General features: G+C 49.6%; 1 protein-coding gene across 3 annotated transcripts in view; it reads left to right on the top strand.

Annotated features, from left to right (window-relative positions):
• Positions 1-24,477, top strand: part of RGL3 (ral guanine nucleotide dissociation stimulator like 3) — a 577,979-nt gene extending 553,502 nt beyond the window's left edge. For all 3 annotated transcript variants that reach the window (XM_069604164.1, XM_069604163.1, XM_069604165.1), the window contains exons 17-18: positions 1,780-1,894; positions 13,513-24,477. In XM_069604164.1, the coding sequence (XP_069460265.1) occupies positions 1,780-1,894; positions 13,513-13,874 (477 nt within the window). In that variant the 3' untranslated portion in view covers positions 13,875-24,477. The remainder of the gene's footprint in view (positions 1-1,779; positions 1,895-13,512) is intronic.
• Positions 24,478-25,759: the final 1,282 nt, after the last annotated feature.

The raw sequence follows: 25,759 nt of genomic DNA, 5'->3' as shown, positions 1-25,759 counted from the left end.
GTTTGTCTGTGGGCTTCTCCTCCCTGTTCGGGCTTTTCATGGTATCTCCAGGGGCTACGATGGCCTCGCAGCATTCCTCTGCTCTTGGGCTGCGTGTTTCCACCTCTCTGCATGAGCCGGTTCTCCCAGTCGGCTGGCTGTCCTGGGTTATCCCTCCTTCTTTGGTGCAAACACAGGGATCTGTCAGAGACACCCCTGCCGGCAGCCAAGTGTCTCGGTCTCTGCACTCCCGGCGTCTCTGTTCCTCCATCTCGTTTTGAGTTTCTCTGTTCCTCTGGGAATGGTCGGACAACTCAGTAAATCCTCCTTCCCTTTTTATCCTGGGGTTGGATGTACTTATTCCAACTTATCTAGGCTGCACATGTTGGTTCCGCGGGGCACTCAGATCTACCAGACAGAGGTACATGGAAGTGTGTGGATTTGTGGGACCCTGTACAGGGTAGAAGGATGAGGGAGGTGGGGGATATGCTTTGGCCATACCATGTTTCATCCTGGACAGTTGTCCCTAGTCCGATAGGGGGCATCCCTCTCCATGAGATCCACCCGCTGAGTAAAGAAGTGAGAGCCATGTTACGTAGACGCTTGAATATGAGACAAGCAAACGTTAATTCAATTCTATATAGTACTAGGAGCCAATGGAGAGGGATTCTGGCATAGGCGAGATGGGCACATTTGTGGAGTCTGAAAATTAAGCGAATGACTGCCTTCCGTGCCCAATGTAATTGTGTAATAAGACTTTCATAGAGAATCATGTCCTATTAGTGAGCATTGTGTCTTACCAGGGACCAATGTATCCTACCAAAGAGCATTGTGTCCTATCAGAGAGCCTTGTGTCCTATCATTGAGCATTGTCCCCTATCTGGGATCATTGTGTCCTATGAGAGAGAATTGTGTCCTATCAGAGAGCATTGTGTCCTATTAGGGACCACAGTATACTACCAGAAAACCTTCTGTCCTATCAGAGATCATTGTGTCCCATCAGAAAGTATTGTATCTTATCAGAGAGCATTGTGTCCTATCGGGGACCATTTTGTCCAACCAGAGATCATTGGGTCCTGTCGGAGGGCATTGGGTCCTGTCGGAGGGCATTGGGTCCTGTCGGAGGGCATTGGGTCCTATCGGAGGGCATTGGGTCCTATCAGAGCACTATCACAGTATGTACACTATCTGAGCGCCCTATGTGTTATCAGAGATCACAGTGTCTTAATGTCATTAGGTCTCTCTCATGGTAGTACTTCGACTATTTACTATTTAATAAGCATAGCTGTCAACTTTCCCAGTTCCATGTGGGCCTCTTCGAGACAGTCCTATTTTGTTTCCCTGCACTGCATGCTGGAACTTGTAGGCCTGCTCGTACAAAGGGTAAAACAAAACTACAAGTTCCAGCATGCAATTGAAGCAAAAACCTGGACCGGCTGGAAGAGACCCCCATAGAACTACGGACATTGGCAGCTATCAATAAGGACAAATGCCCAGATGTTGCCATGCGTGTGTGCATACTCCAAGGCTGTGCTGTGTTATTGGCATGCATGTATAATATTGTTAATATATGTGTGTACACACATGTATTTATCTTGCGTATATAGAGAGGCAATGCTCACCTGTTATTGTGCATATATGAATGGGCGTGAATATGTATGTATGTGTGTGTTTAATGCTGTATGTATTCATGTATGTGTGTGCTTGTATGTGTCTGTCTATGCGTATAAGTGTATACTCTGCTGCTGGCATGGTTGCTCGCCACATGGCATCTTCATAAAGCCGCCTCTTCTTTTGCAGCTGACCAGCCAGGATAAAACGGCCGCAGTCATACTCCGTGCTCTGCAGAAACACAACCTGGACTCCTGTGCCCCAGAGGACTTCCAGCTCATACAGCTTCTGGATGAAAACCGAGGTGAGAATGGCGCCAGCCTGCACGGAACACAGTGCTCCGCCTGGCATGACATTCAGTGGACTGCTTGGGGGTGGGGGAAAGGGCACTGTCAGCCCACTCTATGCCTGGAATAGTATTAAAGGGTAGTTCACTCAAAAATGTTATTCTTTTAAAAGATTGGCCATAATAAAAAATATACATACTTATTTCTTTTTTAAGTTCCTATGTAAAACTTTTGGCAAATGAGCCTCAAAGTCATAAATTTAAAGCACTAAGAGGCATCCATTTTGTGAAATGAATAGCCTCCTGTGCTTATGCTAACTCTGCTCTCGCAGAAATAATCGAGCAAAAGTCCCCTACTGGGAGCTTTTGCTCATTGCTACCAGAGAGTAGAGAATGCTTAAGTTACCAAAGAAAGTAACTGCAATTATGAATGCTCGCAGGCAGCAATAGTGTTCATAATTGCTGTGACTTTCTTTTTAAAGTTTCCAGGGCTCTGCCGGAGTGGGGTAGTCCTGGAAATTTAAAAAGAAATTCACTGCAATAATAAATATTCTGCCGCCCATTGGGTAATGGAATATTAGTAATTACTGGTACTTTTGCCAGTGAAAGCAGAGTGTAAAATGGCTGTCAGTGGAGAACCTCGTGCACAGGCAAGAGCCCAGCCTCTTGCACACTGTGTGGGCTGCCTGGCATGGTAGTGACAACATGTCTACCCATGGCAAGGAAAGCTTAGGGCAACGTCACATTGAGTGACAGCTTGGCATTGATGAAAGAAGTGACACATGTTAAGTGAAAAATAAAGGTGGTCCAAAGAAAGCGTGAACTAGGAGTATGTGAAAATAAAGAGTTATAGAGAAACAACTTCAAAAAATAAAGAATTGTCTGGAGATTGCTGGTGGCCGCTGGGGAGCACGGGAAGAGAGGGCAAACTACAGGCAACAGAATAGAATTGTGAAGTGTGGAGGGTCTCTCCCAGTAACACTTTGCATGCAGAGCTTAATATGGAAAGACATTTCTACAAAAGATGAGAATTGCTCATCTAAATAGATTAACACTTAGGAGTTCATATGACTGGTGTGACAGCAAGGGCCCATCCTAATCCTTCAGTGAGGGCCCATCCTAATCCTTCAGTGAGGGCCCAGGCTAGCCTGCCAGTGAGAGCCCAGCCTAGCCTGGCAGTGAGGGCACAGCCTCTTATGGCCTTGAGTGATAAATGTGGCTGTGAGTGATAAACAGAGCCTAGCCTGGCACTATAGTGAGATAGCCTGGCATGCTGGCTGGGCTGGCATTGAGAGGACAACATGAAAGGATAAAAAAAGGGGGCTCCCTGGCATGGCATTGATAAGCCAGCCTTTCGTGGCAGTGCAGACTGACAAGGCAGTGATGTTCTCTGATGGCAGTAAAAGCAGGCATGTCATCAGGAGTCCTGCCTGCCATGGCATTGGGAGCAGAGCTGGCATAAGAGAAAGAACACAACCTGGTTTAGCAATGAAAGGATTCCTTGGCATGGGTGCAAATAGTAATATGTGCAGCTCAAAGGAGCAGAAGAGAGGTTATACATTATGTACAAAGGACTGTAGACAGCGAAGCAGGGATCGAAAGGCAAAACATGGGACAGTGCAGGGTACCTTTGCAGGGAGATGAGGTCAATTTATTGGGCAGTTTTGGGCAGTAAGAGTGGCTGTACTTGTGATGTGTGGAGACAGCACAGGAGTTGTGGCTAGTGTGGAGGTGGAGCTGGTCACCAGAACGAAGGGTCTGAGGAGGGGGGGTAGCGGATGATGGACTTGCCCAGGCGGCACGAGGGAATCGGTCTAGTTCATTGATAGATTTGAAGACCAGGATTATGAATTTGAATAAAGAGTGGGGTTTCATAGTGGAGCAGCCAGTGCGGAGGTGGTGAGGACAGGGGAGGCAGCACACAGGAGATTATACAGGAAGCAAAGTTGAGAATGTTTATGAAGGGGGTAAAGGAGTAAAGAGGGACTTTGGGGAGTAGGCGAGGGGAATTGTAACGAGGACTAAAACCACAAGTAGAGGTCGGCAATTCAACAGAGTGATAAAGAATAAAAAGGCATATTTTTGGATATTGCCCAGGTGGAGTGCAGCCACAGCGGGTGGTACAGGTGATGAACTGGTGAAGCTTTAGACTGCTGGCGTGCCAGTGGTGATGGTGAGTGGAGGTCGGGGGAAGGTTGGTGGGGAAGGGCGTTATGGCCATGGAGGTAGATTAGGTCAGTCTTGTCTGAGTTCATCATGGGGTCCTGGAGACCCAGGGTCTCCAGTGATTAATGGCCGAGTCACATTTAGAGATGGATTCAGAGAGGTCTGGGATAAAACTGGGAAAAGAAAGATGTCCTTTCCATCTGCGAGTTGGTGAGATAAGAACCCAAAAGTGGAGAATAGTTCACCAATGGAAGAGGTGTAGATGGCAAACTAAGGCCTAATCTCTGCAATCCCCTCCTTTTAACTTAACCAAGGGAAGAGATGGCAAACAAAGCTTTCATCTCTGCAATCCCCTCCTTTTAACTTCCAAACGAACGGTCTCGGGATAAATAATCTCTACCGTGACAGGCCGGATACCCAGAGGAGGACGGATCCACTCTGAGCCTGAAATCCTGGCGGAATGGCGATGGTCTCGACATTGGATACCAAGATATGCACATCGAAAATGGAACGACCACAATGATCTCCGCCCTCTCCATTTTTATCAGAACCTTAGCTATTGGGGGAAATCGAGTGAAAGGATACAATAGGCCTACTGGACCAGGAAACAACATCACATCTACTTTCTGAAAGGGGGGCCAGAGGAACCAGACCAGGGAGCAGAATTGACGATCCGGAACACTCTGCTCTGGAGCCATGTTTGGTAACCTGGGAGGGATCCATGAACATCTGTTTCTTAATATAAATGCCTCTCTGCCCAATGAAAGAGCCAGTCTGCCAGCTGCGCCAATGTCCTGGACTATGATATTCGCTGGAGATTTGCATAGGCACTTGCCATTGGATTATCCTTCTGTTGGGTTTGGTCACCGGCAAGGCCCGGCTGGTTCCCTTCAGTATGTATGATATCAGACCTTCAGAGTCGGGCCTGAGACAACTGATCGAGAAAGGTGGCCTCACAGCCCTTCCTGTTGGTGTCCATGGTTGTGTTCTGGGGCATCCCTGACCTCAGGGATAGCCCCTCCTGAAAGAGGTGCCACATCAGTTTATTGCCGATCTCCTCTCACTCCAGAACCTGTCGATTGTATAGAGCGGAAGAAGGAACCCAGAAAGCAAGTAAAGGTTCCTCCGTACTTGACGCTACAATCTAGCCATGAGAAGATAAGCGCTGCCGGTACTGGCAGTGTTTGGTATTCCTGCGACAGATACGGACTTGTCTTGAAGAGGAAAGAAATAGTTCAATCCTCAAGTGTTTTTTTGACCATATCATCACACTTTTGTGCCAAAAATACTGTGCCCTGAATTGACATATATAGAATAGTGCTCTACTGGCTCACATCACTCCTCCACTTCACCGCCACAGCCACACGTTCAGTCTGCGCTGCAGCCATGGTAGACTCCATTTCTGATGCTTGTTAATCTGCTTAGAATCACATGCTGTGCATATGGTCCGACATCCAGTGGTAACCGCGGAGTATTGCATCTAGTCTTTCGGGGACCGAAAGGGGACGTCGGCATGTAGTACCCAAAATCCCACACGCGCCGAGGTCCCTCAGATTGTTTTTTTCCGCCCAGATAACTGGTCGCCCTATAGCGGGGCTCTTCATGAGACATTGTTTATCTTACCGAATTGTCGGTTTAATCCCCGTTGAGTCACTTCGCCCATCAAGAACCTCTTCGACGAAGACTACGGGGGAAACGTCTACGGCTGTGGGTTCCGGCGCCTAAGATCCGGCGTTCGGACTTCCACGTGGTCGGGCCTTCTGGCCGGCCTACACAGTAGGCAGAGTGGGCTCGGGGTTTGCCATACTGCTATGATGTCTTTCCTCTTTTCCACTGCTTTCCTATTTGGTCTGGTCACCCTTTCCTTCTGCTATGGAAAGGACTCCATTTAGATTCTGCCCTGTGTGTAAGGTCAGATATCCGTGGAAAGACAAGCACACGTCGTGTAACGCTTGTCTCCCCCTAGAGCACGACGAGAAGCGGTGTTCGGCATGTAAACTCCTTAAACCTAAAACCCTTAAGGAGCGCCGGTTGAAGCGGTGGGCCGCGTACGGAATGTCACGCGTGGAGCCTCCCTCCCCTGCTGCGACACCAGCCGAAAGTGATGAGGGTACATCGGATGACCAAACGTCCAACGCGGACGTTATAGACCTTGAGGTGGACTATTCTAGAGCCGCCATGCCCGTCCCCGACCCTTCCAGCCTCGACTCCGGTCTTGCTGCAGGGATCACACCCGGTGACAGGGACGTACAATCGCACCGCACAAAGCACAGAACCCAAGCGCCCTCCTCGACGACTTCGTCGAAGAAGGCGAAAGCGCCATCGGATCGTTCTGATCCGAAGCCTTGCCCGCATCCGCAGCAGCGCATGACGACTGGGCGTAACAAATATAACAAGGGCGCTACTCCCCAAACTACATACGCGAAGTTTCTGAACAAGAAACTTCGACGGGTTCCAAGGTTTCCAAGGCCTGTACAGGCCCAAAAACTGCGAGTAGGCCTCTACCCGAGAAGCCATCCGTTGGCCCTTCTGGGGCCGCGGAAGACATTTTCACTGCCAACACATCATCGGAGATTCGGTGACTATCCGTAAGAGCATCAATAGGATTGCTACAGCGGTGGGCCTAGTACCGGTTCCGCCAACAGTAATGTGCAAATCTGCCGAAAAGTGTTCCACGGATTTGGAAGACGATCCCGAAGACTCTTACGAAGAAAGCCAGGTACCCCTCTCAAGCACCCTGAGGAGATCCTCTCAACGCCTTAGGGCGGAGAACCCGGTTCCTACTCAGCTAGGTCCATTTGGGTCATCCAAGTGGACCACAGAGCAATTTGAGGGGTGTATGGATCGGCTGGCGCAGTTTTTCAGGGCTTCTGATCAACCTCTGCCGAAAAGAGCTCGGGTAGACCCTAACCCTCAAACACAAGTTGCCCAACACCTAGATGTCCAACACCAAGTTGACTATCAAGAAGATGTCCAGATGGACACATATAGAGACATCTATACAGAAGAAGGGGAGGCTTCTTTTCTGGACAACTATAGGGAAGATCAAGGGGCAACGGACAACTGGGAGGACACCCAGCAGGATGATCACAATTCTGATTTCGTTTGCCTCGACTCTCCCCCATCCACCCCGATTCGACAAGCTTCCCCGGTGGATGATCAAATGGCTTTCAACAACATGTTGAAAAATGCAGCGGAATTCTTTAAAATTGCCACGCTTGAAGCCTTGCCCGAACAAGATTTCGCGGAGGACATTATTAATGAAAAGCCTCCGACAAGCCAGTCTATCCCTCTCTTGAGCTCTGTAAAGAGACGGCTGGCCCCTTCCTTACTCACACCCGCTAAAACTAGGGCTGTGAACCCAAGGGTCAAAACTTTTCCGGCCCTCCCCCACCGACCCGCTTTATATCAAAGGACACGCATTCCCAGACTCGCTGGTGGTGACCAACACTCGCAAGAGAGCAGGGAGTCCCCTTGCCACGGGAGAGTCACCCCCGGATAAGGAGTCCAAAAGGTTGTATGCCTTAGGCAAACAGGTTACGTCGGCAGTGGCCTATACCGTCCGGATTGCCAATAACACGACGTTACTGGCAAGCTACGCCGATGCCCCATGGAACCTACTTCAGGAAGGCCTTCAGGAGGTTCCGGAACCAACCCGAGCCAAGCTTCTCGCCATTGTCTCGGAGGGCAAACTTGCCAATCAGAATGTTGTAAAGAATACCCTGGACACCGCAGAGACAGCAAGCAGGTCTCTCGCACAGGGTACTCTCCTAAAGAGACACACGTGGCTGCGCACGTCGGGCTTCAGGCCTGAGACCCAGGCATCCATTATCAACAAACCCATCGAAGAGGCCAACCTCTTCAGGAAGGCGGTAAACGTGCGTTGGAGACAGCCAAGAAGGAGCACAAGACTATTAAGTCGCTGCACCAGATTTCCCAAAAACCCTCTTCACAGAGGGGCAGTAATTCTCGGCGGTCCTTTCGAGGACAAGCCCGCACCGCTCAATATAATTTCGGCACGGGCAACTTCAACTCAAGTCAACCTGCTGCAAGCCCCACTTACTACCCCCAGAGGGTTCAGAAGCGCGGAAAGAATAGAGGCAGAGGCTCCAATTCCAGAGGAGCGTCAACTTCGGGTCAGAAATGACCACCAAGTCCAGGTCCCCTCCCATGTCTCCCCGGTTGGGGGGCGATTAACATCAAGGCATGGGAGGGGATAACTTCAGACCAGTGGGTCTTAAAGACGGTCGCCCACGGGTACTGCGTGGAATTCGCCTGACCTCCACAGTTCAGACCGCTGAAACATCGACGCCTTTCACCGGAACATCTGCAGATTCTGATCCAAGAGGTGGAAGCGCTGCTGGGAAAGACACCATAGAAGCCGTCCCGATTCTTCAGGTAAACAAGGGTATCTATTCAGTGTACTTCCTTGTACCCAAAAAGGATCTCACCATGCGTCCTGTTCTAGACCTGCGCCCAGCGAACAAGTTCATGAAGCCCCAGAAGTTTCGCATGGTAACACTGCAAGAGGTGATCCCATTGCTAAAACAGGGGGACTTCATGACAACATTGGATATGAAAGATGCATACTTTCATATTTCAATGCTGCCAGCGCACAGAAAATTCCTAAGGTTCGTGATTCAGGACAAACACTACAAGTTCAAAGTACTCCCCTTAGGCATAGCCTCGGTGCCAAGGGTTTTTACCAAGGTCCTGGCAGTGGCAGCGGCACACCTGCGCAGACTTTCAGTTCCAGTTTACCCCTACCTCGACGATTGGCTCATCACGGGGGACTTGTTCGACGTTTGTTTTTCGAACACCCAAAAGACAGTAGACCTACTGTTCAGCCGGGGATTTTCTATCAACGAAAAGAAATCCAGCTTAGTCCCCAGCCAAGTAAAACAGTTCCTGGGGGCTCTAATTCGTACGGAAGACTGTCTAGTCTTCCCTTCCAGCGAAAGGGTTCAGAACATGCTCTCTCAGGTTCCTCAGTATGTAGCCAGTCGAGAGATGACGGTACGCAAAGCTATGCGTTTGCTAAGGATGATGGCGTCATGCATATACTTGGTTCCCCACGCGCGGCTGCGCATGCGTCCCATGCAAGAGTGGCTCAACAGCCAGTGGTGTCAGGCCAGCGGACAATGGGAAGATCTGTTAGTTGTCTCGCCAGCCCTCGTTCTCTCTCTGCAGTGGTGATTGGGGGAGAACCTCTTGGAGGGGAAAACCTTCACCACCCCTGCAGTGGAAGCCACTCTCACGACAGACGCATCCCTCACGGGGTGGGGGGCTCACCTGCTTCAACAGACAGCGCACGGAGTGTGGTCCCCTCAGGTAGCGTCCAACCATATAAACTTACTGGAGCTACTAGCACTGTTCAAAGCATTGAAAGCCTTTCAGGAGCAACTACAAGGGAAGACAGTGCTGGTCCTAACCGACAGCACCTGAACAAACAGGGGGGCACTCACTCTCCAGGGCTATCCAAGCTGTCCCAAAACATCTGGATATGGGCTCTCAAACACAAGATGTTCCTGATATCCGAACATGTTCCAGGGGAACTCAATCTGCTGGCAGACGTACTCAGCAGAGATTTTCCTCTGCCAGAAGAGTACGAATGGCGACTGCACGAAGACATTGTATCCAACGTCTTCGCAGAATGGGGGTTTCCAGAGATCGACCTGTTTGCTACTCAGGAGAACGCCCAATTCCGAGATTACGCCTCCAGGTACCCCCAGAACCGATCCAAGGGGAACGGTCTCTGGATAACTTGGTCGGGGAAATTTGTCTATGCTTCCCCCCCCCCCCCCCCCCCCCCCGACTCCCTTCCGAACAAGATAGTACACAAGATGCACCAGGAACCAGTCACCATGATTCTGGTGGCTCCCATGTGGGCCCGCCAACCTTGGTTCGCGCACCTGATGGAAATGTCCCTCTCCCCACCAGTCAAGCTGCCCTGCCCGTACAACATGTTGTCTTAGGACAGGGGGAGTCTCTGCACCCATGCCCACAAACTCTGAATTTAGCAGCCTGGCTCCTGAGGTCTTCGAGTTTGGACATCTGCAACTCCCTCAAAGATGCATGGACATAGTGAGGGAGGCAAGAAAGCCTAACACACGTTATTGCTATGCCAGCAAATGGAAACGTTTTGTCATCTGGTGCAGTTCCAACGGCGTCAATCCCACTGATTGCTCGCCTTCACACATTGTGTTATATCTAACCCATCTGTTGGACTCTGGGTTAGTCTTCAATTCCTTAAAGGTTCACCTAGCGGTGTTGTCAGTCTACACCACGTCACAGCAGAAGGTGTCGTGGTGGAAAATACCTGTGATTAAAGCCTTTATGGAAGGGGTTAAAAGAATGTATCCCCCCATCACTCACCCAGCCCCTGGGATCTAAATGGGGTTTTAACTAGGCTCATGGGACCCCCTTTTGAGCCTATGCATAAAGCTAGTCTGAAAGACCTGACTTACAAGACAGCCTTTCCAGTAGCTATCACTTCTATCAGAAGAGTTAGCGAACCACAGGCCCTCTCGGTTTTGGACCCCTTTGTTACAGTCCACAAAGATAAGGTAGTTCTGCTCACACATCCCAGATTTGCGCCGAAATGTATTTCGAAGTTCCATGTGAACCAGTCAATCGAACTACCCACGTTCTTCCAGAGACCTACTAACATGGCCGAAAGAAGCCTTCACACACTAGATGTGTGCAGGGCAGTCATGTTCTACATGGATAGAACTAAACCACTGAGGAAAACTAAACTATTCTTTGTTTCAGTAGCAGCTGGTAGAGAAGGGGATCCTGTCACTAAATCAGCAATATCAAGGTGGATTGTCAAATGCATCACACTATGTTACACACTCTTGCAAAGAGAGAACTGCCCTTCAAGCCTAGAGCACATTCTACTCGAAGCACTGGGGCATCCATAGCATTCATTGCAAATGTTCCCCTAGAGTCCATTTGCAAAGTGGCAACCTGGAGTTCTGTACACACCTTTACAAAACACTATTGCCTAGACACTCCTAGGTCTGATTCTCAGGTGGGACAAGCAGTACTAAGACATCTTTTTTCTACTGTTCCTTCTCACAACCCACCTCCAGCTCCGGATACTGCTCGCTAGTCTATGCACAGCATGTGATTCTAAGCAGATTAACAAGCATCAGACATGCATTACTTACCGTAAAAGCATTTCTGATGATTGTATCTGCTTAGATTCACATGCGCCCTCCCTGCCTCCCCGCTCGGGGTGGAAGGAACATAAGACTTCTTATTACTTTCTCTCTTCATGTACTCACTCACTATAGCCTTGGGCTCCCTCATGGCAGAAAAAATACAATCGGAGAGACATCGGCGCGTGAGGGATTATGGGTACTACACACGTCACGATAGGGATAGTGTTTCAGACACGCCTATGCCGACGTCCCCTTTCGGTCCCCGAAAGACAAGATGCAATACTCTGCGGTTACCACTGGATGTCAGACCATATGCACAGCATGTGAATCTAAGCAGATGCAATCATCAGAAATGCTTTTACGGTAAGTAATTCATGTCGTCTGTGTCTGACCAGCGTTTGATCCGTTGCTCCAGTTTGAGGAGAATCCCTCTCTTCTTGCATTGCACCCTACAGTGCCTGCAGGTCGTGCACCAGAGATCGGACTTCATCATTTACTATTCTAAAAGGTAGGTTTTATCTACCACGTTCTTCGAGGCCGCATCCTTATAAGACGCAGATGACTTACCCGCCACATTAGGCATCATGGAGTCCACATCTGTGAACTCGAATAGCGCTCGTTCCATGCCAGGAACAGGGTGTCGCTTAGACCAGGGGTCTGCAACTTTTGGCTCTCCAGATGTTTTGGACTGGAACTTCCATCAGCCCTATACATCATAGTCAATACTGAGGCATCATGGGAGTCGTAGTCAAAAACATCAGCAGAGCCACAGGTTGCGGACCCCTGTCTTAGACAGACATTTTGGGACAGTGATCTTCTTGGCATTCAGTCGATCCCACTCAGTAGCCATCTGAATGTTTTTGATCACTGGAAACTGTTCCGCCAAAGCATTCTTATCTGTTCGGGAAGCTGCTTTTGTCACTGTTTCACTCCAAGAGGGAAGTCTTAATTTTTCCGGGTAAAGGCTGCTTTCTCTGGACACTTCTTTTAAAATATAACATCTCTTAGTATCTTAGTCTTTCTCTGGATTTGTATCCTCCTCTTCCTCTCCCCATCTGGCACAGAGTCCTTCTTCCTACTTCTCGCCTCCAACAAAACGGAAGATGTCACCCAGCAGAGCTCCCCTGGGGACTTGGGGACACCTAGGGATGTGGAGCAGCTCTGATGAGCACTCCTGGTCCCAGGTTTGGCTAAGCAAACCCTTGCATCTCCTCGTAGGTGAAGGAGTCCATGAAAAGGACCCCCAATTCACTAATGGTGGAGGAAGAGTCTGTGTGGAAATCACGTGTCTGCTGTCAAAGAATAGGGGACCTGGAGACTACTTACCTGCTGTCCACTGCCCCTTATGTGCAATTGGAGCACTCTTCCCTAGAAAGCAATGCCTACGCGCCATCATCCAATGCTGTCCTTAGTTAGGCGACGCTCTACCCCCCACTGCTGATGGCCCTACCATGACAAGGCACATCATGCATGGAGAACACCCTTCTACGTTTCTAACTCCTCGAATGCTCCCCCAGGAAATGTTGAATTCCTTGGCAAGTCAATCAATCCGCTCCCAGTGGCCCTGCAGATGCCAACACCTTCATCTCACTAGCCGCCAGGCTGCCCCAGAGCACTGTCTACAGATAGATGAATATATGGAGAGCAACTTTAGTCCCTTCTCTTTATTGGCAGGAATAAGGGGAGGGGAGATGTACCGGGTTCATGTGTGCGTGTGCGTGTACATGTAAATACACAGGGCTGGAAATGCACAACAATTACTGGGGGAACTCATCCCCCCTCCCCCACCCCATCTGCGCATGGGGGTTGGGATTGTCAGTGGTGTGGGTGGAACTGAGGGGGGGGGGTGGGGCTAAGTGTCGAATGATGTGCATGCCCTGAATATAGGATGCTGGCTGCTTTGCATAAAAACAAAGTGCATTTTGGGAATTTAAGAATGACCAACAATTTACCAAGCTTGTCTGTACTAGTAATTCAAACGTGCCTTCCTTCTGAGCATGCAATATGCACGTGATATGGTGCTCATTTCCTCTGTCAGATCAGTCACCCTGACAGTAAAATGTGTGCAAAGAAAGAAGCACATTTACAGCTTTGGACGGTTTCATTGAGCAAAGGGCGTAGCCTGTGAAAACGTGAGCCGGCATACGGGAGACTCAAGAGACTCACAGCAGTTGGGGGGCAGAGGGCTTCAGCAAGACAGCTTTTGCTGCAGCCCATGACTATATATCACTAGAAGTGTTGTGTTCATACCGTTATGCATGACTGGGTGCTTATTCCTACTCTCTTTGTTTCATCCTTCTACAGAGTTCATCATCCCAGAGAAGGCCAATGTCTACTATGCTATGAGTACATCCGTGAACTTTGACTTTATCCTGAGGAAGAAGCCAAGCAGTGGACCCCTGCCACGGTACCCCGGCGCCCCATCGGCTCTGCTGCCTCAAGCACGGGCACCCAGCTCCCCATCGACTCTGCTGCCCCAAGCAAGGGTGCCTGTTTCCCCATTGACTCTACTGCCCCAACCACAGGCACCTGGCTCACCATCGTCGGCGGTCCCCTCACTACGGACACCCAGCCTTCCTTCAACGCAACGACCCCCAACCCGAACTTCCAATCCCCCCTCCACGCTGCTACTCCTAGGTGGGCACTCCCTACCAAGGCTACTCTAATAGGCCCTCTCGGCCAGAGACTGTCCATCGGAGCCATGGGAAAGTCGGCTGTCCGGCTGATACACTCCCAGGGTACAGCTGCAAGGAAACACACCTCCAATGTCCAAGACCTGTACAGGGAATGTGAGGTGCCGCACCCAGCAGCAGTACCTGCGTCTGAACACCAGGGGCAGAATCAGACACGCTATGCAGCATTGTGCGTTGAACCTCAGTGCCCTGATCTTGATATGGCAATGCCAAGAATCTGCTGCCAGGCAGTCCTATGCCTTTCCAGACCCCCCCCCCCCCGAGGCCTTATCCAATGGGGGTGAGTCTCGTTCCTTGGAGCGCAGCCTCTCTGCCACCTTGCACTTCCATGAAGCCTCATCTGGGAAAATCTGTCCTTTCTATTAAAACATGAACTTTTGGATCAAAACCCCTGTGGAATTTCGGAATTATAGAAAAGGAGGGAATTGTACAGAAGAAAGGCAGCCTCCCAAAAACCGACGTGTTCGCCTGTACCTCATTGGTGGTTCTAGTGGCAGTGTTGCTGAAGTTCGAAGTTCTGCCTCCCACAGCACAACGCAAAGACTATGACAATGGGGTGGCATTCTGTTTCATAACAAGGCTTAGATCAAGTTTGGTATTTAATCAGCTCTGAACTACTGTGCACTCTTAGGCCAAGCTGGCTAGCTTTCACAACTTGTGGGTTCTGACGCCACCTTGTGGTGGCATCACAACTGTGCCTTTGCAATTTAAACAATCAGTAGTCACGGACCATACGGAGTGCCCTGGAGCGCATACCTTGGCTCTGAGCCCTTCCAACTCCTGCTAGCCCGTTTCCTCCTTCACTGCCGTTGCTGATTTCTGAGACCTGTGCAGCCATGAGCTTTTCCAACGTCTCTAAAACAAAGGCGCTGTTCTTCTTCTGTGAGTTTTATAAATGCTGCCCTCAAGGCTCTGTAGTTTATGGGGGGTGAGGCAGTAAGCAGCATGCCTTAATGGGTCTGGGCCTGCCGCGTGTAGACATTAAACTGGACACCTCTTCAAGCTGTTATACGTAGGGGCCTATATCCTGTAGGTTGCAGCAACACTGCTGACACTTTTCTGTCCTGAAAACAAACCCTGTGACATGTATTTCCTTTGCCAGGCAGAATGTTTGAATTTTCAAAAAAACATGATTTTATTGGTGAGATGTGCAGTTCAGGGACTTGGGCAACCTCGTGTTCTCAAGCGCCTGTGTTTAGCTTGTCAGTCCGTCCGCAACCATCTAAGTCTCCCTTGCCTGGTGATCTTTCCATAGGAACCAGGGAGTCTGGGATAGTTGTTCAGCTGTAGTAACTCTGGTGCTCTGATATCATAGGCTCCTGCGCGGTACCTTGCTCTACCTCAGCCGCGTGGCTGCCCGCCTTTCCAGGCTTCGACTGAGGTGGACAAGGCCGAGGGCAGGCAAACACCCAGCGCTTCGAGTGCGGCTGAGGAGGATGGGAGAACATAGCAGTTTCCAAACAATATTCGGTGCAGAGCTTGAAAAATGCACTGTGCATCTCCTAGGAAGCCTTGGTAACCAAGGGACCTTTAGAGCAGTTTTGAACTATGCAGCTGTAGGAGTGGCCTAACAGACACGGCCAGATTAATGCTGTATTACAAATAACACACCTCCCATGAAAAGCAGAACAATGAAGAAAGAAAAGAAGTGCTGTACGCAAGCAGTAGCCAGAAAGTCTATGGAAAATATTCCTCTTTTAAAAGACAAAATGCCATCTGCGTAGCTCTTCGGACCTTGTAAGATTGCTCAGTGTGTGAAAGTGCCTGCTGTTGCAGTATACCTATACACTGCAGGCCCTCATTTCCCACCCTAATAAAATAGCTCCCAAAGTTAATGTTCCCGCTGCAGTGCTCTATGTGGAGCGTAACGCAAGAGGTGCATTTGTGAAGTGCGCATTCTTGCCCACAATGGCCTTTGGGTGCAAGAGCTATATAACCAATGCAAAGCAGTCCAAGCTCAGTAGGGTAAGGGGCAAAGTGAACATGCTGAGATTCCAGTTCCCTACAATGCGTTGATATTCACGCGAGCCCTCTCACAAGCTAGACCTGCTTATATTTTCTGTGAAAATCAGGCACTGTCATCTTTTTTAAAGAGCCTCGCGCCACCCCCTGGTTGTTCACGAGCGCCCCTAGGAGGGCTAGCCCCGCTTATTGGAAGGCCACTGTGATGCATTAATCTCTTGAACCTGCGAGGCCGCTGCAGCACTGTGTATATAATATGCAGAGCACAGCTTCAAAACAGACCACCTGTGGCCCCACCCTCACAAAGTCTCACCCCAAAACAAAAAAAGAGATCATTTGCCTCCAAGGGGAAAAAAATACAATTAAACACTCCAGCTCTTGGGACAGAAATGTGAAAGATAGCAGGATTATTGTATTGGGTCTCTGTGCTTAGCACAAAGCAGTCAGCGGCCCAATTGTGGGTTGAGGGCAAGGATGGACTGGGAACCAAAATAGGCCATGGAAAACCAAACGAGGCCCTGGAATTTATTTTCAAAGGGGCCCCATATTACACATTTGTAGCAAGCCCAACACTTTTCCTATGGGAAAATTGGGAAATAAAACACAAAAGAGGCCCAGGTTGCACAGGCCCAACAGGAAGTTTCCAGAGTTACCTATAGGCCAGTCCACTCCTGGGGCCAGGGTACAGAGGCCCAGCAGAAATTCTCCAGAGTTCCCTATAGGCCAGTCAACTCCTGGGCCCAGGGTGCAGAGGCCCACCGGGAAGTCTCCAGAGTTCCCTATAGGCCAGTCCACTCCTGGACCCAGGTTGCAGAGGCCCACCGGGAAATCCTCAGAGTTCCCTATAGGCCAGTCCACTGATATGCTCATTAATTCCAGTGTTAATTACGTTCAGCTGGTATCCGACCACCCCCCCCCAACGGTCCCTTAATTTCCTTGTTATTGAAGGCTTGAGGCTGTGATGCTAGTCGCAATTTTTCAAGCGAGGAGGAAGCTGCCTGTATGTAATGTAATCCGCGCCTTAAAGCCCCGGACCAGTTCATAAACAGTGTCTTTGCAGTTTGTAACCTGACCGCTAGATGGCGCCAGATGCCCACACATGCTACTGATGGCCCTTGCCTTGGAAGTCGTGCAGCACTAGGACAGTGCTGCACGGAGTAGGACATTCTCCTGCCGCTCTTTCGGCGCCGGCCTTTTTTTGGCGCACGTCCCTATTGGGCGCGCCGTATTGGCTGCGGCCAGCAGGCGCAGGGACCTAGCCACGCTTGAATATGTTTTCCTTAAATATTTTGCCACAAGAGGCACTAGTAAATGCAGTGCTTTGGGTAACAGTTTATTTAAGGAAAATACTTCACGAATTGCGGCGAATAGGGCCGCGCCATAAGAGTGCGTACCGTTGCAGCACTAGGATTGATAGCACTAGGGGACGATTTGCACACTAGCAGCAAGGGACTGAAGACCCAACCTGCTCAGAAATGAGATTATAACTCTCCAGTTTCCCTCGGAATTCTGGGAGTTGTAGTTTACCTAAATTTCAAATGGAAAAGCAAAAACTGCAAGTGCCAGGACAGGGTGGCCGTCTCGTGAATGGCCACGGGAAACTTGAGAGCTCTGCAGGGGCGTTGCTAGGGGTGGGCTAAGGGGGCTATAGCCCCTGATCTTTTGGTTGTAGCCCCGGATAGAATCTCAGGAGCTACAGCCAAAAGACTAGCTAGCCCCCAGTCCCAACAGTACCGACAACAGTTTAGCCCCGGGTCTTTTCCAGACCTAGCAACTCCCCTGGAGCTCTGTAAAATGGTCCGCAGCCGGAGAGGCAGAACGCTGCCCAGCACCTGGACTGAATGCTAAACCCGACGCTCACAGAAGAGGTAGGGCCTTGCACAGGATTAGGATGGCCCCAAACCAGAGAGGACACTTTGTGCAGCACTAGGACCCAGAGCAACCAGCACTAGGGAGCTCTACACAGCACTAAATCTGACAATACTACCAGCATGGAGACTAACTACAGACAGTGCTGCACAAGAGCTGACAGAATCAAGACACCCAGAATCCTGTGTAGCAGCATTACTGCAGCACAAACACCCTGTACTGCACCAAAACTGGCACAGAGTAGTTCTCACCCTGGATAAGGGTTATAGTATACATCGCTTTGCTCAGCACTCGGAAGAACAGCACTGGGGCAGCGCACACTGCTCAACACTAGAACTGCCAGCATCCTGCACAACATTCATGCTAACACTTGGCAGATGAGACAGAACCCTGCAACACACAAGTGCTGCCATGTACTAAGGAGACAGCACTGGGCACAGCCATAGTAACGTAGCGGCACCAATATCAGCAAAGGCGAGACTGCACCCTACACAGCTCTAACACTAACCAAAACCAGCACAGGTGAGGCTGCACCCTACACAGCTCTAACACTAACGAAAACCAGCACAGGCGAGACTGCACCCTGTACAGCTCTAACACTAACCAAAACCAGCACAGGTGAGGCTGTACCCTACAAAGCTCTAACACTAACCAAAACCAGCGCAGGCGAGACTGTACCCTGCACAGCTCTGACACTAACCAAAACCAGCACAGGTGAGGCTGCACACTACACAGTTCTCACACTAACGAAAACCAGCACAGGCGAGACTGCACCCTGCACAGCTCTAACACTAACCAAAACCAGCACAGGTGAGAGTGCACCCTAAACAGCTCTAACACTAACCAAAACCAGCACAGGTGAGGCTGCACCCTACACAGCTCTAACACTAACGAAAACCAGCACAGGTGAGGCTGCACACTACACAGCTCTCACACTAACCAAAACCAACACAGGCGAGACTGCACCCTGCACAGCTCTAACACTAACCAAAACCAGCACAGGTGAGAGTGCACGCTGCACAGCTCTAACACTAACCAAAACCAGCACAGGTGAGAGTGCACCCTAAACAGATCTAACACTAACCAAAACCAGCACAGGTGAGAGTGCACCCTAAACAGCTCTAACACTAACCAAAACCAGAACAGGTGAGGCTGCACCCTACACAGCTCTAACACTAACCAAAACCAGCACAGGTGGGGCTGCACCCTACACAGCTCTAACACTAACCAAAACCAGCACAGGTGAGAGTGCACCCTACACAGCTCTAACACTAACGAAAACCAACACAGGCGAGACTGCACCCTACACAGCTCTAGCACTAACCAAAACCAGCACAGGTGAGGCTGCACCCTACACAGCTCTAAAACTAACCAAAACCAGCACAGGTGAGGCTGCACCCTACACAGCTCTAACACTAACCAAAACCAGCTCAGGTGAGAGTGTACCCTACACAGCTCTAACACTAACGAAAACCAGCACAGGCGAGACTGCACCCTACACAGCTCTAACACTAACCAGCACAGGTGAGAGTGCACCCTAAACAGCTCTAACACTAACCAAAACCAGCACAGGTGAGAGTGCACCCTACACAGCTCTAACACTAACCAAAACCAGCACGGGTGAGGCTGCACCCTACACATTTGTAATACTTACAATAACCAACACAGGTGAGGCGGGATCCTGCACAGCACTAGTATGGATAGCATCAGGTGACTTATGACTATGCAATATAGCCGCTGACAGTACCAGAGGCTGCAGAACCCTGCACTGCATGGACGCTACCATCACCTTGCACAGCACTGGAACTGAGAACAAAGGAGGCCATAGCCTGTAAAGCAGATGGACTGACTGCATCCTGCAGAGCACTACAATGGACGTCCCTGGTGGGTACGGCTTACTGCACAGCACCAGGGCAGAACACAGATTGCCTAGCACTAGGACAGGCTTTCGGAGTAGACAGCGCTATGCATAGGACTAGGACTGGCAGCTTCAGGATTGAGAGCACCAGGTCCAGGTTACTGCACAGCACCAGTGCAGAACACACATTGCCTAGCACTAGGACAGGCACTCGGGCAGCGCTATGCATAGGACTGACATCTCCAGGATTGAGAGCACCAGGTCCAGGTTACTGCACAGCACCAGGGCAGAACACACATTGCCTAGCACTAGGACAGGCACTCAGGCAGCGCTATGCATAGGACTAGGACTGACATCTCCAGGATTGAGAGCACCAGGTCCAGGTTACTGCACAGCACCAGGGCAGAACACACATTGCCTAGCACTAGGACAGGCACTCAGGCAGCGCTATGCATAGGACCAGGACTGACATCTCCAGGATTGAGAGCACCAGGTCCAGGTTACTGCACAGCACCAGGGCAGAACACACATTGCCTAGCACTAGGACAGGCTTTTGGAGTAGACAGCACTATGCATAGGACTAGAACTGGCAGCTTCAGGATTGAGAGCACCAGGTCCAGGTTACTGCACAGCACCAGTGCAGAACACACATTGCCTAGCACTAGGACAGGCACTCAGGCAGCGCTATGCATAGGACTAGGACTGACATCTCCAGGATTGAGAGCACCAGGTCCATGTTACTGCACAGCACCAGGGCAGAACACACATTGCCTAGCACTAGGACAGGCACTCAGGCAGCGCTATGCATAGGACTAGGACTGACGGCTCCCAGCGCAGCTCCAGGGTTGAGAGGCCCAGGTTACTGCACAGCACTAGGGCTCCCCTTCCCTACGGTCAGGAGAGCAGACCGCGGGACCTTTACTGGTGTCACCCGTGAATGAAGCTTCAGTGATTGGCCAACCATTCCAAATGCATCGTAGAAGGGCTATGGGGAGGTTCAGGGCATGTTGCCCCCCACCTATTGGGGTGTCATGGAGCAGATGAGGAGTACTCTACTTCAGAACTGGGGCAGCCAGCTCATACGTTGCCCCAGAAGACGATCCAATCGGCGCTGAATGGGGCTCATTGCCGCTGCTATTCAACATGAGACCTCCAGCGTGAGCAGTGGAATCTGGTTCAGTGGCTGCGGGCGTGACACCCTGTCATGGCCTCTCTGCCCTGTGGCCATGGACCACCATATCACAATGGCACATTGATCTGAGGGAAACCCCTCTCTTTTCAAAAACGAGATGCATCAGCGGCAAAGCCTCTGTTGGGTTGCCCACTGCTTCAGATCACCACCTTTGGTTGAGCCAGGGTCCATTGCTCTTAGAAATTGAAACACAGATCCTCTCAAAACACTCAAAACATTTCATACGGGATCAGGTACAGACATGCTTAGACAAAGTCCATTCTTAGGAGCACTGGAGTGGACGCAATGCACCAAACCTTCAGGACTGGAATCAACGTTCCTGAGGTGGACTCTAGAACTGGACACAATACTGCAGATATCACTTCCAGAAGTGGGCACAATGCACCAGACCTCCATACAATGTTCCAGAGGCAGCCTCTAATACTAGACACAATGCTGCAGAGATCACTTCCAGAAGTGGGCACAATGCACCAGACTTCCATACAATGTTCCAGAGGTGGCCTCTAGAACTGGACACAGTGCTGCAGATATCACCTCCAGAAGAGGCCATAATGCACCGGACCGCCATACAATGTTCTGAGGTGGCCTCTAGAACTGGACACAATGCTGCAGATATCACTTCCAGAAGTGGGCACAATGCACTAAACCTCCATACAATGTTCCAGAGGTGGCCCCTAGAACTGGACACAATGCTACAGATCTCAATTCCAGAAGTGGACACAATGCACCGGACCTCCATACAGTGTTCCTGAGGTGGCCTCTAGAACTGGACACAGTGCTGCAGATATCACTTCCAGAAGTGGGCACAATACTCGAGACAACGCCTCCAGAACTGGACCTGACCAAATACTCTAGATGAAACTTTGAGAACAGGTACAATTACAACAGGTGGGGGCTCCAGATCTGACGGAGAAAGTCTCATGAAGCTCTGTCCAGACACAAGACCCCTTGCACCTCAAGACCACTATCCAGGGTTTTGGCAATGTAAGCTTAACATTGTGCTGCATAAGCACTAAGAACTCTTGGGTTGACATCATCCAGGATAAAGCACTAAGAACTCATTGCTTGACATCATCCAGGATAAATCACAGAGAACTCCTGGGTTAATATCGACGAGGATGAAGCACTAAGTCATCTTCAGTTGACATTGTCTAGGAAGAAACATTAAGAACGCATGGGTTGAGATCATCCATGATGAAGCAATAAGAACTCTTGGGTTGACATAGTTCAGGATGAACACTAAGACATCTTGAGTTGACATCCTCCAGGAAGAGATGCTAAAAACTCTTGCGTTGACATTGTCCAGGAAGCAACACTAAGAACTCTTGGGTTGACATTGTCCAGGAAGCAACACTAAGAACTCTTGGGTTGACATTGTCCAGGAAGCAACACTAAGAACTCTTGGGTTGACATTGTCCAGGAAGCAACACTAAGAACTCTTGGGTTGACAGATTCCAGGATAAAGCACTAAGAACTCTTGGGTTGACATCTTCCAGGATAAAGCAGTAAAAACTCTTGGGTTGACATTGTCCAGGATAAAGCACTAAGAATTCTTGGGTTGACATCGTCCAGGATGAAGCACTAAGAACTCCTGGGTTGATCCATGTTTCAGAATTGCTTTCAGCTCCATTGCTGCCACTATGCTGATTTTGGATTGGTTTTATTTGTGCATGATTGGCATCACTCTGTCAAAGAGAGTCCATCAAAGGTCTCTGGGTGGGCCACATTCAAAGACATTCCCATGATCTGTGTTAGGCGCTAGTCTTGGGCCTATGGTGTGACATGAAGTCTGTTCGCATGTCAGCAGTGCAGGTGTCTTCAGTAGAGCTGGGCAGTCCGCCCCACCCAATAGCAATATGTGTTCTGCTCCCAATGAACATCAGAGGAGTTTATTTACATTTTCCATGATACTTCTGAAACTTACCTACAGTTTGCAATCCCTTGGATGTGTGAGCGCGACTCCAGCTTGCACAAGCCTCTTGGGTTGAACGAGCTCATGAAGCCCCACGCGGTGCTGTACAGAATGTCGCGCTACACTACAGCAGACGGAAGGGATAGGGGGTCTAAAGGTCTTGTGATATCTTGGAAGTTCCATCAAACTTCCAAGATATCAAAAATAGACAACATATTAAAAACCTGATCTCATAACCAAGCACCCGTGTTGTTTTTGTGTGTGGAAATTGCCTTGGCCTTTCATGTGTTCTGTTGTGTGCATGTGTTATGTTCTTGGGGCCCACATGTGAAGATGCAGCCTCAATTTCCTGAACTTAAAGGGCTTTTGTTGATTGGCTAACAACCTCCATCGATTTGTTAATTAGAGAATTCATATGGTGCCCCCATACTGAACCTCGAGGCGCTGTATTTGATCCATTCCGTTCCTAGATCTTGGGCTCCTATTCGAGACAGTTACAATCTCAAGACCCTGAGCCTCCCTCTGAACTAAAAGCTATTGCTTATCAAAGGCACCTGAATGATAATGAATAGTTATTTATGGAGCACTTTTGCCAAAGCGCTGTCATAGAACGTATCACCCCAGCAGAACTGGTACTCATTTACTGACCTCAGAAGGATGAAAGGCCTTGCTAGGATTCAAACCTGCGACCTTCAGAGATCACACACAGATTGCTGCAGCGAGCACTCAATCCACTGAGCTATCTTACCAGCCACCCACAAATAAAGTCTGGTTACCGATGGAGAACTTCCTTGTGTATTAATGTTCTGCTTCCCGAAGACCCACTAGTTCCAGCTTCCCTGCTGCCAGGCCACTACATTGGCATCTGTGTTGGCCCTCTCCATCAGCCTCCCGCCTTTACCATTGGCTCGTTCTGGTGATTGGTGGAGGTGCTTGTGATGTCAGCTTCACGTGACACTGCTCCCCTTTTTATTTGCCTTCCCAAGGACCTCCAGGATAGACGTGCCTGAGTGTTGGCAGCCGAGTGAGGGCTCCATCCACAGGTCCCGACTTTTGATGTTTGCAACAGTTCCAATTTGTTGTTTAAACCAACAGCAAATGAGCTGCAGTAGTCACACCTGGGATTCCACCATCAGAGGCGTTCCTGGGCAGGGCTCAGGGGGCTATAGCCCCAGGTCTTTTGGTTGTAGTCCCGGATAGAAGCTCAGAGGCTACAACCAAAATGCTAGCTAATCCCGAGTCCCAACAGTCCTGACATTAGCATAGCCCCGGATCTTTTCCAGACGTAGCAACACCCCTGCCCACCATTATGTTACAGAGCTGTGTTGCATCGAAGCTGTGATTGCAGAACCTTTGTATTAGCTGCAGGCGGACAGACTGGCCAAAGTTTGGGTGCACTAGGCCATCTGTTGGCATGTATTCTGACTTCCGGTGATCTCAACCTCTGACCCCTTAGAAAGGAACTTCCATTAAGAGCTAATGCTACTAAGATCCTTTTTATTCCCCCGGGGTATTCCCATTTATTCGCTCACCCTGTCTGACACGTCAGAGAGCTTGGCTCAGAGAAGGGCCCATCAAGGATACAATGTAAAATGGAGCCTCTCAAACAAATAGCAAGTTGTTTCGTGAATCTGTGATGCAATTCTGAATTCCTCTTCCTTTCTCGGTGGCCATGCTTCCAGGCTCTTCGAAATGGAATGAGTTATCGAAAACCCCCTGTTCAAGAATATTTGGCATCTGCTCATTCTATTGACAATAAAGCATTTAATCATATTCATATTCAGGCACTGGTCTTTCTGAAAGATTGCAAGGATATTGTTATATTTGGAAAGTTATTTATTAAAAACAGTTTCTGCTCATTCTTCACAATAAAACGATGCATCCAACGGTGTTTCCTTTCAACAAAGTTTTCCAACTATCAGAAATCCATTCTTTGTTTGTTGCACATAATTTGATTACGGTCCCTGTGTTGCTAAATGTTCCTCGCCCTATGATGCATTCAACTTGAACAAACCCATTCTTCAGACTCCATTCCTGATATTAATGTTTACATAATTTAACTGACGGGTTAAACCTGAATCCAGGTGGATAACCAACTCCTCACCATCATTCTCTGTACTGATTTAGTGGACTGGTTAATCAGATGCAGCCAGCGTTATGTGCTCCCACACTGCTTTAGTTGCCAGAGTCATCCAATGAATGCAGGCCTCTTTCTGTGCCTCTTGTGAGAAACCTCCCTCTGAACCTCTCTGCGGGTGGCCAGAGAAGGGCCATCGCTTTTGGATCCTGCCCCTGGGGGTGGACACGGAGGGGAGGATCACCTGGGTGGAGGGTACTTGGGGATTGGAAGTGGATGCCCTTCGTTAAGGCACAGTATTCCAATTCCTCCTTTCAGGAGAGAACCCCTATCCCAGAAGTGGTTATGGGATATTGTGCGCCATGTTCCCCTATCTTTGAGAAGAGCAGGAGAAACTATCATCCCTGACGTGTTAGATAGAGAGGGAGAAAGGTACTTTGGGCCAGAACACAGTATCCCCCTTGTCCTTATGACAATCGTCCTAACCCTCTCCCGACCTTTATAGGTAATTATAAGGCAATTCCCCTTTTATTCTCCTCTTGGGGTACCTAACAATACTTCGACGAAGAAGAAACAACTGAGAGTTATGAATAGTACACACTTACCCCACTCTAGTACTGAGACAAGGAAGAAACAACAGAGTAATAAACAACCCTTACTCTCACCACTTTTCTACTGGGACTAAAAGATGCATGAAGGTCAAGCATGCCGGTGTAATCGGTGTCGGGCAGTATTAATTGATGGTATACACCTACAGCCCATTAAAGGACCACAGGTTTATACAAGGTGGAAGGCTGAAGCACAATAGAGAAGCAGGGAAAGAGGAAGGCACTGCAGAAGGAGCTGTGCGGGAGCGAGAGAAGTCGAGATGCCGAGAAGCCAACCAAAACCCCGGGAGTCCTGTTGGTGTGATGGTGCAAGATGACGATCCCACAGAAGGGAAGGCGGGCAGCAGGTGCTGCCAAGAAGCGGAGACGGAGCAGCGCAT

This window comes from Ambystoma mexicanum, chromosome 3q (assembly GCF_040938575.1).
Source record: "Ambystoma mexicanum isolate Mex_15411 chromosome 3q, UKY_AmexF1_1, whole genome shotgun sequence".
NCBI classification, from domain to species: domain Eukaryota; kingdom Metazoa; phylum Chordata; class Amphibia; order Caudata; family Ambystomatidae; genus Ambystoma; species Ambystoma mexicanum.
Note: the sequence above shows the minus strand (reverse complement) of the source record. Positions and strands in the feature narration are given on the sequence as shown.